Source organism: Acipenser ruthenus, chromosome 3 (assembly GCF_902713425.1).
Source record: "Acipenser ruthenus chromosome 3, fAciRut3.2 maternal haplotype, whole genome shotgun sequence".
NCBI lineage: Eukaryota > Metazoa > Chordata > Actinopteri > Acipenseriformes > Acipenseridae > Acipenser > Acipenser ruthenus.
Window position 1 is genome coordinate 14,101,761 of NC_081191.1, and position 19,137 is coordinate 14,120,897.

At 37.0% G+C, this 19,137-nt stretch overlaps 2 protein-coding genes across 4 annotated transcripts in view; one reads left to right on the plus strand and one right to left on the minus strand.

Annotated features, from left to right (window-relative positions):
* Window positions 1–10,796, plus strand: LOC117394841 (oxidative stress-induced growth inhibitor 2-like). 2 transcript variants are annotated; one of them, XM_059012585.1, is made up of 6 exons: window positions 1–290; window positions 3,393–3,532; window positions 3,825–3,961; window positions 5,361–5,552; window positions 6,022–6,113; window positions 8,340–10,796. In XM_059012585.1, exons 2-6 carry the CDS (start codon window positions 3,466–3,468, stop codon window positions 9,391–9,393), a joined length of 1,542 nt encoding a protein of 513 aa, XP_058868568.1. In that variant the 5' UTR covers window positions 1–290; window positions 3,393–3,465; the 3' UTR covers window positions 9,394–10,796. The 2 variants fall into 2 exon arrangements, with proteins under 2 accessions (XP_058868568.1, XP_033849369.1); XM_033993478.2 differs by lacking the exon at window positions 1–290 and adding an exon at window positions 2,244–2,311.
* Window positions 10,493–19,137, minus strand: part of LOC117394840 (nibrin-like) — a 17,727-nt gene continuing 9,082 nt past the window's right edge. Inside the window, exons 7-16 of one of the 2 annotated variants that reach the window (XM_033993474.3) lie at window positions 18,409–18,599; window positions 17,721–17,818; window positions 17,462–17,594; window positions 16,715–17,026; window positions 15,960–16,401; window positions 15,481–15,570; window positions 15,234–15,386; window positions 14,399–14,512; window positions 14,110–14,159; window positions 10,493–11,399 (exon numbers count right to left, since the gene is read on the minus strand). In XM_033993474.3, the coding sequence (XP_033849365.3) occupies window positions 11,366–11,399; window positions 14,110–14,159; window positions 14,399–14,512; window positions 15,234–15,386; window positions 15,481–15,570; window positions 15,960–16,401; window positions 16,715–17,026; window positions 17,462–17,594; window positions 17,721–17,818; window positions 18,409–18,599 (1,617 nt within the window). In that variant the 3' untranslated portion in view covers window positions 10,493–11,365. The remainder of the gene's footprint in view (window positions 11,400–14,109; window positions 14,160–14,398; window positions 14,513–15,233; window positions 15,387–15,480; window positions 15,571–15,959; window positions 16,402–16,714; window positions 17,027–17,461; window positions 17,595–17,720; window positions 17,819–18,408; window positions 18,600–19,137) is intronic. The other variant, XM_033993476.3, reaches the window with a different exon arrangement.

Genomic DNA, 19,137 nt, shown 5'->3' on the forward strand with positions numbered 1-19,137 from the left:
TGTTCTGTATTCGTAAAGAAGAACATGCAGGGCCCTGTCCTTCTTTGATGCCCTTGCCTGGATCGCTGAACCCCTGGTTCTGTTCAATATTGTGTGTAGGTGAAGAATTTGTAAGTCACTGCGCTGCACACCGCCGGAACAACCATCTCTTTCAAGAAGAGCTGTCATCTCATGACTTCTAATAGGTCCACCCACTAATGACAATGCCTATTTATACAGCTTAGAATTTGTGATGAGAGGCTTAGTTTGAGAGGATACCTGGATTTTGCAAGGAAATAAATACTACCAAGGTAAGTGGATAAGACTGAGAGCATCATTTTTATTATGTTACTCGATTGCAAATCATAGCGGAGGGTGACCGTGAACGTGACCTAAATTGAATCGTGTAGAAATGGTGACTAATATCGGCAATCGATTTTTAAAAAAATGATAATTGAATCACAGTTACACGTTTATTTGAAAATATTTAATAGATATATTTTGTTTTGTCTGTTTCCGTGTTTCTTTTAAATGCAATCGGATGACAAGTTAGCACTGGAGTGTGTTGTAATTATTATTATTATTATTATTATTATTATTATTATTATTATTATGAGTTTGTGAGTACTAGTTTGCTGTACTAAAAAACAAATCCAAATAATTGTAATACTTTATTCCATAAAATAATTTAAAAAAAAAACTTGCATGCAAAAAAGAGTCTGGGACTCTTAATTTAATATGAAATTAAGAGGAACCCAATTAATAAATGACTACGTTCATCTGGCTTTTTTTTTTTTTTTATTCTCGTTGACATTGCACATAGTTTACATATAACGATTGTTTTGACGAGTTTGCAGATCCACCTTACTTATTAAAATCTAGACTTTTCTGGAGGGAAACAAACGTTTGACTGAGTTATTTTGCTTGCCCCCCCCCCCAAAAAAAAACCAAAAAAAACAAAACTTAATTCATAGACACTACAGAAGAGCAACAGAAACATACATGCCAACAGTCCCTATATGGCCGGGACAGTCCCGATTTCCTAGTAAATGTCCCGCTTCCTGATGCATAGGAAGAAAGTGCCGATATTTATATATATAGGAGGCTGTGTTGTCCAGTGGTTAAAGAAAAGGGCTTGTAACCAGGAGGTCCCCGGTTCAAATCCCACCTCAGCCACTTACTCACTGTGTGACCCTGAGCAAGTCAATTAACCTCCTTGTGCTCCGTCTTTCGGGTGAGATGTATTTGTAAGTGACTCTGCAGCTGATGCATAGTTCACACACCCTAGTCTCTGTAAGTCGCCTTGGATAAAGGCATCTGCTAAATAAACAAATAATAATAATTGCACTGTAGAGTTAGTGAAAACCACACGCTGTTCTCTTCGTGCGGCTGACACATCTGCTGATCACTAACTTATACAAAGGTAAAAACACTTTATTATGTGTATTTTTACTGTCATGATACAGGGATACGTCTATTATATGACAATGAGTGTTTTTTTGCGTATGACTCCTCCCCTCACCCCCTCCCACTCCCCCCCCTCTGTAGACGAGCATCCCGCTGAACAGTTTCCAAATGTTAGCAGTATGCAGAAAGGTAAATTAAGACACCACCATGTGTTTTCCTAATATTACACATTTAAGACAATGTCCCAAAATAGGAGGTTCTAAAATAAACAGTATTAGTTAAATGTTAAATAGTGAAAAACACTATACAAATTGAAACTGAGCTTGACGTTCTTAATACAAGGGTGTAATTGTTCATTGTAATTTTTGACTGTATTATTGGTTGGGGTTAGATGACACAGTTATGATTATTTTCGTCCAGTTTCTAGAAACTGATATACTGCATATATCACATACACTGCAAACTTGGGTTTAGTTTTATTAAATAACACATTATTCTCATATTTAAATGTGGGGATGATCATTTTACAAATGATTATCGATAATGCAGTTCCAAGCATTTTTACATGTACAGTAGCCTCCTCCTTTGAATGGAAAAAGGTAAACAACTGGGCAAAGAAAAACACTTGTCATTGGGTTTGTACAAACTTTCACCGTACATTAAAAAGAAAAAAGAAATAAACACCACAGGGAGGATTATCCAGCAAATCAGTTTGTGAGCACAGGGATTTGTTTCTGTCATGGCACAATGGGACAAACCATGAGTGTAAAAAATCTGAGCCTTGAAAGATCCGCCTTTGTTAAAGAGCGACGGCTGAGTTAATGAACTCTAGCACAGGAAGATAAACAGAGAGCCATGGGAATCAAGGACAATGCTTTAGTGGTCATGGACAACAACGGACCAAGTAATTCAATCACTGCCACAGGTCAGCAACTATTGAAAACAACAACAGGGACCACGAGGGACCAGGGAAGAGTTTTAGTGTAATCAGCGTTTAGTAACATAAAGTCGGGTCTGTCTGTTCCAGAAATGGAGCCTGACTCTTTCGGTATAATGGAGTGCTCAGACCAGAGGATTTAATCACTGCACAAAAGTGCCGTGCTGTCCAGAGGAGCAGTTATAAGCTAGACACATTATATCGCCTCATCTTAGCTGTAGAGGTCATTTATACTTCTACCCGCACAATCAGACTCATGGCACACAATGGTATAATCATAATCTACTGTGTACCATGGGACATGGATAAGAGCGAGGTTTCCTTCGGGACAAGTTTATTAAAGTGTGTGGGGGGCGGTGGGTATTTAATCAACTCTCTCCGCTAGTTGACTAGGTTAAGTTATATAAAGTCATGTCTGTCTGCTCCACAAATAAAGACCCACTTTTCAGGCTTAGCACACTAGTATCTCAGCATCAGCATTAGTACCTCGAGCTGGAATTTAAAAAAATGATTTAATGTAACAATTTCTCTGGCATCTTTATTAGAAAGTGATTTTCAGTTGTCAATTGCCAATTTGTCAACTGTGTTAGGGGCAGTTCCATTTATATCCACATATCTAAGGACCACTTTGTTCTTTACATTTTTTCTCTCTCACAATTTTATAGGTACATACACTAGGGGAATATGATACTGTACATTTCTTACACTTTCTTACTAAATACCTTGATATTCTTGAATATATAATGGTCTTATCATTTGATACATACAAGAGTGCAGTGATACCTAAATATTATCTATTTACTACCAATACAGAATGATTGCGTGGAACTTTTGTTCTTAATTTTATCCCGCAAAATGTGTTTTTGAAATGGTGACTGAATGTCACCAGAGGCTCAAAACATTACCTTTATCTGGGACTGATTTATGGGATTTTAGGACATTGACTTTTTACAGAAACACATAAATCCATCTCAACTACAGCAGAAGAACGGTTGTGTCACTTTACCTGTTAAGGATTAAGGCGATAAAGGATATATCACTAACTGAGCTTGTATTCTTGTGCACACAGTGTCTAAGTCCAAAGACAGAAGCACAGGAGCTTCTTGGATCAGTATTTCACAGTTCCAGCTCTGGCTGCTACAATGCCTCTCCTGGAAGAAAACCCTCTGCCCAGGGACCTGCCCCTGACTGTGCCTGTTGTGATTATTGGTGAGTGTGGTGGTGGTGTTGTTTCATCTGCAATATAAACAGGCTCTCTGGGACTTGCATTTGTGTTTTACAACATCAAGTATTACTTTACCTGCACACCTCTGAGGCTGTAGTTATTAATGACAGCTTCTCACATGCTTGCCAGACAAGACTTGCAACCTGTAAACAGTACAGTCTCTAGTTCTTTCATTTTATTGTTTCTAGGAATTCCTCTAAAGTCTATTTGAGGTGCTTCAGATAAAACCACATAAGCTGGTGTGTACAATTAACGTACATATTTGTTCTTCTCAAGGCAATGGTCCATCGGGAATAAGCTTGTCTTATTTGCTCTCTGGGTACCGGCCCTATTTAGCTGCAGGAGCTGTGCATCCAAACCCTATTCTCCTGAGTAAACTTGAAGAAGCTAAACATCTTTCTATTATTGATCAGGTAAGATATAAATATATTTATAACAAAACATAAATTACAGTAAAACTTTACATTCTAACTTTCACTATAACATAATAATGAATAACAACTAACTGCATTCACTTACCTGTATGTAGATAATAATAACTATGTGGTAATTACAGGTTACCATAAATATAAACATGGTTCCCTTTACCATCTATTACCCCTGGAGTTGTCTGTATAGGATACATTAAAGTTTTCAGTTTTTACTGAATAATAATAATAAAAATATATATTATTTTAACAATACTGGCAGGTAGTGAGCTGTAATGTTGTGATTTGCCCATTGAAACAAGATAAAGTTTGCTTAACTGGCTGGATGTTTATGACAAGATTTTCTTCTCATGTACAGTATGTACCATACATTTAAGTAAGCTATTCATGTGGATGGGTGGTATCCTGCCTCCCTCTCTCATGAAAGGACTTGCTTCACTGGCATGTCCAGAGCCAACGAAAATAATAGATATAAATAAAATGACACAATACACATCACTATGCTGGTATACTGACACCAGCCTCTAATCCTCTTACAGTGAATGTCAAAGGATATATTCAGAAAGAAACTGCAAAGAAACATGGCAATGTGATAATAATAATGACTCAAATGGTATCACAGCACAAAATACAAAACACACTGTCTTCAGTGACAGCTCCTATAGTGCTACAAAGGACGAGGGCTCAAATGGCAACCTGCTACTGGCAAGCTTGACATTGAAAAATCAAATGAGTGTAATTATTCCAGAATAGGGATCAATACTAACCAATGAAGCCAGTATTGTTTATGCTGATAATGTTTATTCTGATGAGCCTCCTCAATTCAACATTTCCATTTCCAAGCCACCCTATCCATTATCTCTGTTCAACAGAATTTCAAGTTCAACATAATTTCTTAATTTTTTAAAAAGATTTAGAATACAACCTGCTGGTTTCAAAACCCCCAGAAAGCACTCATATTGAAAGCCTGCCAATCAGAGCCTATGAAAACAGCCGTATGTAATTTGTAACACTTGTCACAACGATGTTTCATTTGTTAAAACTTTTTGTTGAATTTAACATTATACACCAACTCACCTGTACAACTATTTAATAATTCATACACTATTACAACAACAAACACAAAGGCATCTTCAACCTGACATTTTGTTCTTGCATAATTCAACTGCATTTGGATGGCTAATATTGACAGGTGTAAGGGTTGAACAGGTAGAGTGATACAGACCAGAGGAATGATCAAAAGCATTATCTGGTGAGTCAGCCAGCGCTCCCCCAGTTTTTAGGCAGTGGTATTTAAAAGATCAAATTTGATTAACAAATCTTTTAACATCTCTGCTCAAGATCTCAATAAAGTTGATCTCCTAACGAGCAGTGTCTGATTCAGGATTTAGAATACCTCAGTGAAGGCTTGGAGGGCCGGTCGTCCAATCCTGTGGCTGTACTCTTTGACACACTCCTGCACCCAAACGCTGACTTTGGATACAAGTACCCGTCAGTCCTGCAGTGGAGACTGGAGAAACAGCAACACATCCCTCACCTGGTGCTGGGGAAAGGTACTCCCGGAGGAGCCTGGCATGTGAGTGCTCTGACTTGATGTTCAATGAATAGTGACTAAAGTGTGTCCCAAACTGGGGTATGAAGTCATTACAGTTTTCAGGCTGGCTGCTTTGCAATGCAGTTACATGTTGCCCATGTTATTCTCTATACATAGTAGCGGTGGTTTAATATAAACAATAAATATCAGATTTTTTTTCCTTATTAGAACTAGACACAACCTTGTTTTACGTAGCCAGGAAAACATGCTAAAACCTTTTCATAGAACTGCACTGAAGCAAGCAGCATGTAGGTCCTAGTGTAGTTCCAGCCTCCAAATTGTGAAATCCGATCAGCAGGAAACTTTTGAAGCAATGTCCACAATTTCTCACTGAGGACAGAGATATGGAAATCATAAAACAAGACTGGATTTTAATCCAACCCCATTAGTTGGTGAAAATCATCAGAATTGCATTTGTTACAGCTGTAATGTAACAATTCTCTGTTTGCAGGCAATGGAAGGTTCCATGTTGACCATTAGTCTGGGTATCTGGATGGAGCTCCCTGGCTTCAACTACAGAGACCTGGCACAAGGAAAACAAAGGTACAGCAGCTGTTATGCAGTTATAACCCTTCATGAGCTTTTAACTTTTTGACTGTAATGTACATAGAATGTCGGTGGTGCCTGCTGTGCCACTGTACAAATTGCATTTCTTTTTTAGGCTTCTATTAAAATCACTGTTAAAGTATTTTACACGCACATAATATCAGACTATAATTGTTAAAATCTATGGGAAAACACTACGGAACAGTGATAAAATACACATTTTGGATTTTAGAAACAGTAGCTGCAGAAGAGTTTTTCACACTGTACCTGCGCATGTTTTGGATCTTGAGTTTCAGAAACAGTGCGTTTCATACATTTATACAGTTATCAGTCTGATGCCATCTTCTAAAAATACATCCCCAGATGTAACATTGCGTTTCCATCTGCATTTACATTTTAAACCTGCCTTAACTCAAATTGCTGTGAGATTACAACTTAAAACTGGAGATCAAAATGAGAGCCCACGTGACCACAAAGCAGCAGTGTATTTTTAAAAACACATATTCATTTTTCATATTCATTGTCACAAAACAGAGTGCAATGAAGAGACCTCTCAACAAAGACATTACAAAGGCCAAAGAAGGCATGGTTCTTAAAAAAAATATTTTATGTTGAGCAAATTCAAATGACATATAATTGTAACTGTTTCAACAAGTGCACAGATACAATACACATAGTTTTTTATTTGAAACAGAATTACAATGTCGAGCAGGTTACAGGTCTGTTAAAACTGGATGATAAGTTTTACTCACCTATTCAAATTTTATACCACCACAGGTTTTATGAATACCATATATATTTATGGCTATTAATATACATGGTATTCAACAGAGACTTAAACTGTAATAGAAAAACATGCAACATGTATGTAAATTGTCTATCCTAACTGTACAACCTTTTTGCCTGCAGGTCATAAACCATAAATCAAAAATGCATATTTTGTCATGAAGCCATTCTCTTAGAGCAACAGAAAAATAGGTCAGATTGATTTTTAAAAAAAAGCTTTTTTTAGATAAAATATTTAGATTTAGAGAGTTGCCTGTTGTGTAAGATTTAAAATTAAAATAGACTAATTAGAAAAAATTCAGAATAGATTAGTTATTTGGTCAAATTTAAATTACCGGGTATTTGAAAGAAGACATGAAATCAGGTTTTAAAACACTGTACTGTACTGATTGGCACAACCAAACACGAGTTATTCATATCAATAATTAAATTTCACACAAACACACACACACTGTGTATGAACAAATATGTTAGTTGCATACTTAACAAAGAAACAGTGTAACGGGGTAAACTATGAGTTTAAGAAGACACACATGAGCTTATTACCTAACCAAGCTCATATTAAAACCTGGAATGGGGGAAACTGCAATGCAATAGAAATCTTATATCCATCTGTGATGTTAGCAGGTTTTACATTATGTTCATAACTAATTTAATGTCTTTCAACATCACGTGTAGTCTGTATCTAAGGCCCTGTCCACACTACATAACCGATCTCGAGAGCTGTACTCAAAACTGTCCACACTGAAGTACCATGTCATGTTTAGTCAGTTTAATCCGTACACACACTATTAAAATAGTTTGGTTACAGTTCATTCCCGATCCTACTTTTAACTCACATTTAATCGCCTAATTTAATGTTGTGCTTTTGTTATTTTCCTCACTAGTTTAACAGAGATGTCCTGACACAATTTTCTTTTTAAGCATAAAAATAAATACCTAGTGCGGAGTGTACACTGATAGCAAGTCCTTCAGGCTTCTGTTCTGAGTATTTCACCAAACATATCAGAAAGCATTTTGGGATACTGGAGGATACACAAAAAATGTAGTTCGGTATTACAGCATCCATACTTGTGACAAACCGCACTACCTGATGTGATCTAATTTAGAACCGGACTCGAGACGACCCCCTCGAGTACGGTATTAAACACTGCGTAATGTGGACGCTAACCGTATTTAACACTTTTAAGCCGGTTTAAAGGCAACTAATACAGTTTAAAGGCATAGTGTGGACAGGGCCTAAATCATCGCTGCACTCCATTAATGCAGATAGCAAGTAATATATTTTTCCAAACATGGGGACTTAAAAATCAAAAATTGCCTTATTCGTTTATTAGCAAATCAACACCCTTTGTAAAACCAGTGGAATTTTGGTAGGAAATATGATAGATATGTGTAATTATTTAAAGGCTAATCCTTGCTTGTTTCATTTTGTAGAAATGTAATCAATGACAGAGCAACTCCAGAGGAAATCTCATCTTACTACAAGAACTACATAAAGCTTATGGGTCTCCAGAAGAACTTTGTGAACAACACCTATGTCACGTCTATCCTGAAACTTCATCGAGGTCAGGAGGAAGAAATTGATAATGAAAGGAGAGGAGAAGCAGTTGAGTCCAAACCACAACTGGCAGAGAAAGAGGACAATGGCCCAACACAGTTCTCTCAGACCACCTGGGAAGTGAGAGGCTATCAGAGAGTTCAAGATGGTTCACACGTGCCTTTCTGCTTTTGTGCTGAGAATGTGGTCCTTGCAACAGGGGCTTCCGATTCTCCCACCAGGCTGGATGTAGAAGGAGAAGACTTACCTTTTGTATCCCACTGCATCACTGACTTGGGAGCTGCCATTAGCAAAAGAAGCCTAAGCCAGTCTTCTGATCCATTGTTGATTGTTGGGGCAGGACTCAGCGCAGCAGATGCAGTATTATGTGCCTACAACAATAACATCTCTATCCTTCATGTCTTTCGAAAACGGGTGGATGACCCCAGCTTGATCTTCAAGCAGCTTCCAAAAATGCTCTATCCAGAGTACCACAAGGTCTACCACATGATGTGCACGCAGTCTCCTGCTGCCGCTTCCATCTTATATCCAGACTACAGCAGCTTCCCTGAACACTGTGTGGTCTCATTTCAACCCGGCATGAAGTGTGTCCTTCAAAGTGCCAATAGTTTTCAGGTGTTCAAGATCTCCATGGCCTTGGTGCTGATCGGCACCCATCCCAACCTGTTTTTCATGAAAGATCAAGGGAAATACCTAGGCCTTGACACCAAGAAGGCAATCTCTTGTAAACATAATCCCTTAGACATTCATCCTTACACGTTTGAGTGCACAAAAGAGGCAAATCTTTTCTCTATGGGCCCACTGATTGGGGATAATTTTGTACGCTTTCTTAAAGGAGGTGCACTGGGCATCACAAGTTGTTTGGTAAAAAGGCTTAAGAAGAAGGGGAAGTTGATTGCAGATGGGGGAGGTGGGGGTGGAATAGCCTAAGGGCTATTGCACTCTTGCCTATTCATGAGGCATACTTGATTGTAGTCAACTGCAGTAACGTAATGTTCTTGCACTCAGTGATACAAGCTATACTGTATTTTTTACAAGACATTTACATTTTTTAGTAATTGTTCACCGACTTAAAATAATGGGGACAAATATGCACTAAAACAGGTTCTTCATCTTCAGCTGCTATTAAAAAAAATTACATAAAAAGTGCCATTTTCAAATACATTTATTTGATCAGACCAAAGGTGTATGGGAACCAAACCATGCTGTAATTGCTACAGTATGTTAATGAGAAAGTTATATTTGTTTAACATGTATCACTGAACAGCTTAATATCTAAATTGTAACAAAAAACAACTGAAAATATAGGGGCCAAACATTAACTATTTGGTGGGAAAAAATAAATTCTGGACACTTTTTTTTAAAAAACTGATTTGCATGCTTAACAAAAGTCTATTAAACATGATCAGTGCCATAACAACATAAAACCAATATTTCATGATGGTGTTTTGATATCTTAAGCTCCAGTGTATTTTGTACATTTCACTGTACTCATTCAAAATGGACAGTTGTAGTGCTTCAAATAATTACTGAATAAGCTTCCTATGCAAAACCTATTGAAAAAATTTATAAACAAGAAATATCATATTGACATAGATTTCTTAAATGGGGAATACATATTTATATCAAACATACTGAAATTTGAAAAATAATGTTTTTGTCCTCAATAGTTAATTGTAAGCTGAAATAGCTACAGTACACAATAGAGGCTTCAACAATTATTATTAGGTAGACTTATTTATTTGTATTGTAACTTTGATATAAATAACAGAATTAAGTTTAATATTAATGTACAATGTCTACTTTCCATAGCATTATACATCCATAGCTTTTTGCTTAATTTAATCTGAAAAGTAGTTTGTTCCAACATTATTTTAAAAAAGAAATCTACAAACAAAAAAAGGTTTTACTTGTAGAGGTGTGCCATTTGTCCATGTAAATGTTTGGAAACATCAGCTCTGAAGTTAATGCTTACCGAGGTAAAAATTATACATAAATCTAGCAAAGACAGTAAAACTGCAAGACAAGGTTGCATAAATTTAGTTTATTAGTGAAAAGCTTAATTCTCCTTTTAGGAAGCGTGTAAAATACTTTAACAAGCTAAGAGTTTACCAAGATTGCTTTGTAACAAGTTCTTTTTTTAATGCAAAAAGTGTTCATGACAAAAATGAAACTGTCATACATTTTCATTTTTAATGGTACTGCAACATGCTAAAAGAAGCAGCAAATATTTGTTTTGTATATATATATTTTTAATTATTATGATGAACAAATAAAATCTTTAAAGAAAAAAAAAACAAAACTTTTTTTCCATTCGAACATTTTTCTTGCACGCAGATCATTACACCCACATTTGGTCATCAGGGGAGCTGGATTAACTAAAAGCCTTTTATCCCAATCTCTCCATGCAACATGAACACATTCCTTTTCAATTACAACTTTGTGTTACCCTTTCCTCATTCACTACTGCAAAAACATATTAGATTTTTCTTTTTGAAACACCAGCCAGAACACTGCCAGCATTGTCTAGGACAGCACTCTGTCATAAAGGTTACATTTTTCTGGTGGGATACTGACTATTACACAATAATTACTCATTCAAAGAAGGTGGGATCAAACTATGCAGAAAAGTCTATTCTCGGAGGTACAGAGGCATCTACCAACCAAACACCTCCTGTCAGTCAAAGTGTGTCTGCCTTGCCCATCATGACTATCATCTACATACAAGGCTAGCATAAAGTCTGATGGGGGTATATTAACACATGCTGATGTAGTTAATTTACACAAGAATATGTTACTTTTTTATAGCCCTTGTGTGTATACAATTGCAACAGGACATTTATTTTTTTCCATTACCAAAAAAAAAAAAAACTTTTATGGGAGTGCTGGTCCATTTTGTCTTTTATGTTCTTCGTTTTGTTGATTTGGGGTTGTACCTGTATACAAAAAAAAGGAGTTTTAATAAGATATTGAAATTTAAAATAAGTGTCATTACCCTGAAGGCAACACAAGTTGATGCTGGTCTACTTCAGTTAGTTTATTGTAAATTTGACATAAAAATAAATGCATAATGTTCTAGTTATTAAAAAAAAGTTTACTGGTCAAAATGTTTTTGTTATTTTAGAGGAAAAATGATTGATTAAAACATCTTTTCTTTTTAAATAGCTGATGGTTTAGGAGGAAAGGTCTTCCCTCCAAATACAGTAGTGTTAAATGTTTTTACTCTGCAAAAACAAAAACACAGTATGTTGTTTTTCTTTGAAACTCCAGTGTTATATTTTCTTCATGCATGAATGGCTGGGAACTACGGCTCAATAATCAAACATGTTTGCTTCACTGCCATTCACATGTTTTTGGCAGGAAAATGTCACAGCCTTTGAGCCAAATGACATCACCGTCTAACTGGAACTCCAATTGTAAGCTAACACTGTATCTAAGCAACTCACTTATCCCCTATAGAACAGGAAGAAATCACATGTACACAGCTAGCAATTTCCCAGCATCTGCTTAAAGATATTAAGGATAAGTATAAATCAATCAGTGCAGTGTAAATGTCTACAACATAAAAAGCAACAATTACTGCATTAGCTATTTTAGTTACAAGTATCTGAAATGACCTAGGTTTTCAGTAAAACAGAATAAATATTCTTTAGCAATATTTCATGGCTGACGCTTACTTACACTTTTCCTTTATTTATGAATGAAATTGAACGGTGCCGCAAATTAGTACTCTCTATTTTTTACTGCCTTGGGAAAAAAAAGGATTATATTTGTGAAAAATGATTTTTAATTACAATTTCTGTGTTGTAATTCAAATGGACCAAGTGAAATATTCTGGTGCAGGACAAATGTATACAAGGATCAGAATACTAAGATGTAATTGTTATTTCTGATATATATACAGTATATATATATATTTTTTTAACAGTTTGCATAACATGACATTTTAATCAATTGTTTTATACTGTATTTCTAACTGCCATGCAAGTTTTTCAGCATCCAACCGCATTTTTTCAATTTAGAATGCCCAATTACATTTTCTTACTGCTAGTATTCTTCACAGGGGCACAGGAAATCTTAAAGTTAGTGGCTGTCCTCCAATCCCCACCAAGCCAATGACCTCCTTACCCCCAGGAGCTCAACAGCAGATGGCAGAGAGCTTCTGGACCCTGGAGGACAAAGGCCAGCCATGCAAGTGTCAGCTCAAGTTCACCGCACACCTGGTTAGCATGGGGTTGATGGATCACCGTGAGGAAGAGCAGTCCCTGCTGATTTTCCCTCCCAACCTCAGTGAGTGTCAGGCACAGGTGGAGCGTCACATGGGATCCACAGCCAAGATCAGAAACTTGGCACAGCCCGGACACAGATCTGTACTCCCCTGACTGCATGACTCACCCAGCACACCACTTCTGAGCCACACAGGGCTATAGATTCTGATGTTTTGTTTCCGCCAAATTGCCTAGTCAATCATACAAGCTTTACTACAAAATCATTTTGGGGTTTACATTTTTTTAACATAAAAAAAACAAACATACTTCCCCTCCGGAGAAAGAAGTGACTGAAAACTCTTCAAATATCTGCTGCATGACAGTCAGCTCCCTACAAGAGCTGCCACAAGTGATTAAAGACAAACTGAAATCCAGTCCATAGCTACATGTCCCAGTACACAGTTTGATTATATGCCCCGATGACTGCAGTCTGTGATCAAGTGAGGGTTGGATAAACCAGACTGTCTGCCCCAATTCTTTTGTCCATGCTGTCGCTCCACCATATGCGTCTAGCGACAAGTAGCATGTAAAATGGGAAAGACAGCTTAAAAAATACCTTGGGAAATAACTTTGTACAATGGAAATACTGTCCTACTCACTGAGCCCTACATGCCTCTGGGTGTATAATGTAGCCTACAAAGTGTCTGGCTTGTGTTTGTACTGTTGAGATGGGGATTGCATTGGTGCTCCATTTTGTAATCCTATTAATACACCTTCCCATGGCTGGATCTGCCATGCAAGTCAACTTCTGACACGCATGTCTAATTAAATACAATCCAACAAATCTCTGATATTCCGTTGTTCAACTTTTATAACAATAAACTGCATGCATTTCATTAGTATTTACTTTAAAAACAATTTTAAACTCTGCCATACAAGTCAATTTCTGACAAGCATGTCTAATTAAATACAATCCAACAAATCTTTGATATTCAATTGTTCAACTTTTATAACAATAAACTGCATGTGTTTTCATTTGTATTTACTTTAAAAACAAGTTTAACATGCTGTATGATTTACATTCTATCAATAATTTTTGCAAAACACAGTGGAATAATTATCTCTATATAGAAGGCATAACATTTTAGTTTACCCCACTGCGGATGCATATCCCCAACAACCAGAATACACTGTAGTGGAGAACTGCTTACATTCGCAAGCCTATACGTATGTCGCTAGAAGTTTTTTTTATATACATAGAGAACAACTTGTCCAATTGTGATTTTGGAGTGCATAATTATCTGCACACCTGTCATTTGAATAACTTAAAATGTATCTTACAACTTTCTGGTTTGAAGGGTTTTGTGCCACAAATGTAGTAAACAGAACACACAAAACAGAAGGTCTGCGCTTTCACATAGATTACTGAAAACCATACCTGAACAAATCATCTGCAATGGACTCCTCTCTGGCACACTGGCTCTGTTCCTGCAAAGAAAACAATATACATTTATTTACATTTTAAGTTTATGTGCCAGACTGTTTTTTTTTTTTTTTTTTTTTTTTTTTAACTTTTTCACTGGAATAGACTTTTTTCAGAGCAATAATATTGAGATTTTACATAATTCTTTTAACACTGGAACCCTGCTGCATGCAAGGTATTATGGGCAACTGGAAAAAAACCTGAATTGTATTTTTCTTCCCACAACCCCATGCACAGTACACACCTCAGCTTCCTGCCTTAGCCACTCTTCCAATTCAGAGTTCTTTTTTGCCTGGTGTGCCACCAAGTCTGAGCCTCCAATGATGTTGGGGAGCCCCACTGCTCCAGGAAAAGGGATCTGCAATGCGAGAGCATCACTGTAAATATGAATTACGATGCTGTAATTTATATACTGATTTGATTAATTATTACCATGGGACCTTTTTTTATTTTATTTGTATTTATTTATGAACAGCAGAATAACAAATCCTGCTACTTTGATTTTATGAAGCCCACAATACCAGCACCAACACCAGTATTGCCGTTGCTTTTATATTAAAGTTATTAATTCTTCCAGTAGTAATACAGCAATTCTACTGATGTTTATAGATTGCAACAGTAACATAATTCAGTTGAAGTTATTACATTGCATTTATCTATTGTTAACCCTTAACACACTTCAAAATACCAGAGAAATGACTGAATGTTGTTAATTTAAAATTACACTGTACAGGGCATGGTCATATTATTAGGAACGATTTGTGAGTAAAATCATGAATCAATCCTAGAACATGTTGGGAGGCTGTGTGGTCCAGTGGTTAAAAAAAGGGCTTGTAACCAGGAGGTCCCCGGTTCAAATCCCACCTCAGCCACTAACTCATTGTGTGACCCTGAGCAAGTCACTTAACCTCCTTGTGCTCCGTCTCAGGTGTGATGTAGTTGTAAGTGACTCTGCAGCTGATGCATAGTTCACACACCCTAGTCTCTGTAAGTCGCCTTGGATAAAGGCGTCTGCTAAGTAAACAAATAATAATGTTACATGATAGACACCTACCTACTATGAGACAACCAGGACTTACCTTTCTGAACTTTTTAAAGTTCTTTACATTTGCTTGGCTTGACCTTGCAGTTGGTCGCGCGGGCACGCTAACAACCAAGGACTTGAACTCTGTCAGTATGAGGTTGCGGGGGATGTCATCTTTGTCATCACTTTTAAGCATTAAGCCTGAAGGCTGGAACAGACCAAACCGGAATCGTTAGATTTGAACAAAGTCACAACACATAGCACAATGTTACATAAAGACACAATAAAAAAACATAACATACGTGACTCTCTTTCTTTAGAGACGATGGGATTTTCTCTTTGGCTTCAAATTCCTTTTGTTGTGTTTGATCAGCAGTTTCTCTCACAGAACCCTATGAGGAAACAGAATACAAATATTGACAATAAATACATACAGTGTAAAAAGCAAGATGCATGTTAAATCATTTCACTGATCTACAGAAAATATAAAAATAGACAAGGATGTGCAATACCAACTGCAAAATAACCACGCTCAATCCTGTTGCTATGGTGGGCTGCCACAACAACAGATGATTTTGCAGAAGGTAATGTCTGGTTGTATAATAAAAGACAACTTTTATTGCGACACATAGTGTTATTCAGTTTATTTGAGGACCAAGACTTTATAGTTTGTCCCATTGTTTTTATTCACATTGAGGAGATGATTAGCTAATAAGAGAATTCCCATGTATCAGCAGACACGAGATGTGCTTATCGCTGGCTTGAGTCCATATTCACTTACAGTTACATCTTCCTGCTTGACTTGCACTGCTTCAGCAGCAGATTCTATCCGTTTCTTCTTACTGACGCTCTGTGGTTCTTCCTGGCCCTGCTCCATGGGCTGAGACATGATGTCTTCAAGGTCCTCAATCCCTGCTACTGTCTCTGCAAACAACTCATCCAAGTCCTTTCTCTTCTTGGGTGCTGCCCTCGGGCTGGAATCCCCAGAGCCACGGGTCAGCTCTGTCATTCTGGTACTGACCATCCCAGAGTGTTCTGCCACTGTGATGCTTTTTGTTAGAGAGGTTTCCATAGGAAACTGGATCTGCGACTGTCTTTTCTCAGTCATTGGCCTGGTCTGGCTTTTTTGAGACGCTGGGCATGCTGGTACTTTCTTTTGGTTTTCTTCTGTTCTTGCTTGTTTAGCCTGACACAAGTCAACCATTTCATTTTCTTCTCTTTCCCTGCAACAAAATGGAAATACCAATGTATACAATAGTGTAATATGTGTATTTGATTATTTGCCACATTTATTTGGACTTACTTCTGCATAGCTTATAAACCGTCAGGACTGATGAATCTGGGTTCATACAATACACAAAAGTAGCATAACCCTAAGATAACAATCAGGTTCCATTTTAAATAAAAAGGCTAGAGGAGGCATTTTTAGTATGATACAAATTATGATCAGTATTCCAAACAAATCACTGATCTGATCCTGGTCTGTTCCCAACTTGTTCATATTAGCGAGTGACTACTGTCTAGTTTTTCGCTCACCTTTTTTTACTCAGTGGCTGAAAGAAATTTGCCAGGGAATTTGACTGTTGCTGTGAAGAAGACTTTTTGTTTCCACTCGTCACAGCGGTGTTGCTTGCAGATGGTTTATTCTTATTGCCCAGTTTAGTTGAAGGTATTGTCTTCTCTCTCTCGTCCACAGTGCTTGAGCCACAATCAGTGGTGAATAATGTTGCTGCCGTCTCTGCCACTGTGCATGTGCCAGTAGAAGTCTCCTTCAGCCGTGATTGTCCGCGGCCTCTTAAGTCTTTTTCTGGCGTTTCATTTACTTGCCTTACACCACTGGTTTCCATTCTATAGACAAATAAAAGCATGAAGTCGGTACAGGAGTCTCATCATCGCCATGCTCAATTATCATCAGTGTTTAAATTGTATTGAAATGTTTTAGGGGTCCATAAAGATACCTATGTTACCATAATTTGAAATCAACATGCATCACATAAAACAGTTACTTGCAGGAAGGTAAAAAAAAAAAATAATTAAAATGACATACATAAACTCCTAAAAATATCTTAAATAAATGTTTCCAATGTAAGATTGAGTCCCTTAAATTATGAAAACAAATGAATAATGACTGCACAGCGAAACATGAATTACAGATTTGCGAGGTGTTGCCCTAATTCTATTCATCTTAATTAACAAATCACATTTTTCCCTTTGTAAGTGTGCATGTTGGCCTTTGTTTATCTTTTTTAATTATACAGATGCGCAGTTCTAACTCTGGGTTACCTGGTATACTGCTGTGAGGGTTCCGTATCAGGTGCATAAGCTGTGATGTTTAACATCGCTGCAGGCATTACAGTTTCATCCACTGCCATGCTCTGAGAAAGTGTTGCACCAGGAATGGTTGTTTTGGATCTTTCTATAAAATAAAATAATGAATAATTATTGCAATATTATTACTCGATCACTAGCTTATGGTATGCAAAGAAATGCAATACTTCTAAACACAAACACATTTGAAGAGTTTATTCAGAAATATTCTGACCTGTATCCGTTTGAGAGAGTGGGTTGCAGTACGTATCTGTTGACATGTAAATGACTGCTAGCCCAATTTCTGCTTCCGATATGAGCCTTAGACCTTTTCTGTTTGAAACACAAGTAAATAAATTAGCTGCAGCACTTGATGGCAAGTTTAACTGAAAGCTGAGGGGCCAAACAGAGAGACAGCATTGTGTGTTGCTTCTGTCCTAATGTATACCACTTAAAAAAAAAAAAAGTACTTATTTTATTCCCATTTTTCCCCCACCATTATTCTCAATTCAACTATTCATGCTGTAAAACATAGTAACAAGTCATCTGCCCTGCTAAATTAAAGAGAATACACTGGGTATTGGGTCAATCTACCAGTCTACGTCAAACCATGAACATACCTAACAAGTTCAACAACCTTTACTCAAGGTGCATAACTGCACTGTATACTTCAAGAAGGTTGGGAGACAAATACAGGCCATATCACATAAGCAATCAGCACTACATTCACAATCTGTTACCGTGAATTATGGTATAATAAGCGTAGAGTGACAATACTAATGATGTGATTTCATCACTATACCTGAGCAATAAATCCAAGTCCAAGAAAACAGCAAACTCCTAGTTTAAGTACACACTAGAGTTATGAAAATCACTGATATAGAATTGCACTGTGATGTTGCTATCTAAGCATACTACTGTACCTCTGTACAATCTGTGTTACAGAACCAATCCACTTCTTTAATGATGTAGAGACAAGCATCTGTGAGTTTGCCATTCCCACATCAATAACGCAGTTTCCTGCTGACTCCAGTAAAGATGTATTCAAAATGCCCTCATCAAGAAGTTTGGCCTCTCCTCCCCCCAGAACCACTGCTGAACTCAGTCTTTTGTGCTGGAGACAAATTGGACAGATCAGGGCGATGCATTTCAGAACCTTCTCTATTACTGAAATACAGATTTTTGAAAGTGCCATCAAAAAGCATTATAGAAAATAAGTTATACGATTAGTTTAGTATATGGACATCTTTCAAATACAATGCTATGGATAAATTGCTGCATCCTTGTGCCTTTGCTGTAGGTGACATGGAGAGATTGCAGCTAGACCACTGAAGTGAGTTTGAACAACAACACACAAAGTAAAAACAAGATGCAGCAACTTCATCTACAGCACTGTCTTAGAAATATCTGCATATTGAAGTATAAAATACAAAGAACCACAAAACCTATCGATTCCTATTGCAGAATGACTGCTCCACTTAACCTCAAAAGTCCAAATTTCTTGTTCTGCTACAGTTTAATAACAAATCTAAATATTTTCCTTAAGACTTTGTTGTTCAGTATACTTTAATGATGTTCTCTTAATGTAAAAAAAAAAAAACGTTAAACAGTAAAAACTAGAACAGGACCACCACCTATCTAAACATTTTGGG

What these genes read in the sequence shown, in the direction of transcription:
- LOC117394841 (XM_059012585.1), top strand. Translation starts at nt 3,466, where the DNA reads ATGCCTCTCCTGGAAGAAAACCCTCTGCCCAGGGACCTGCCCCTGACT. An exon ending in CTCCCGGAGGAGCCTGGCAT is followed by an intron (nt 5,553 to 6,021) that starts GTGAGTGCTCTG and finishes CTCTGTTTGCAG; the next exon opens with GCAATGGAAGGTTCCATGTT. An exon ending in CTGGCACAAGGAAAACAAAG is followed by an intron (nt 6,114 to 8,339) that starts GTACAGCAGCTG and finishes TTCATTTTGTAG; the next exon opens with AAATGTAATCAATGACAGAG.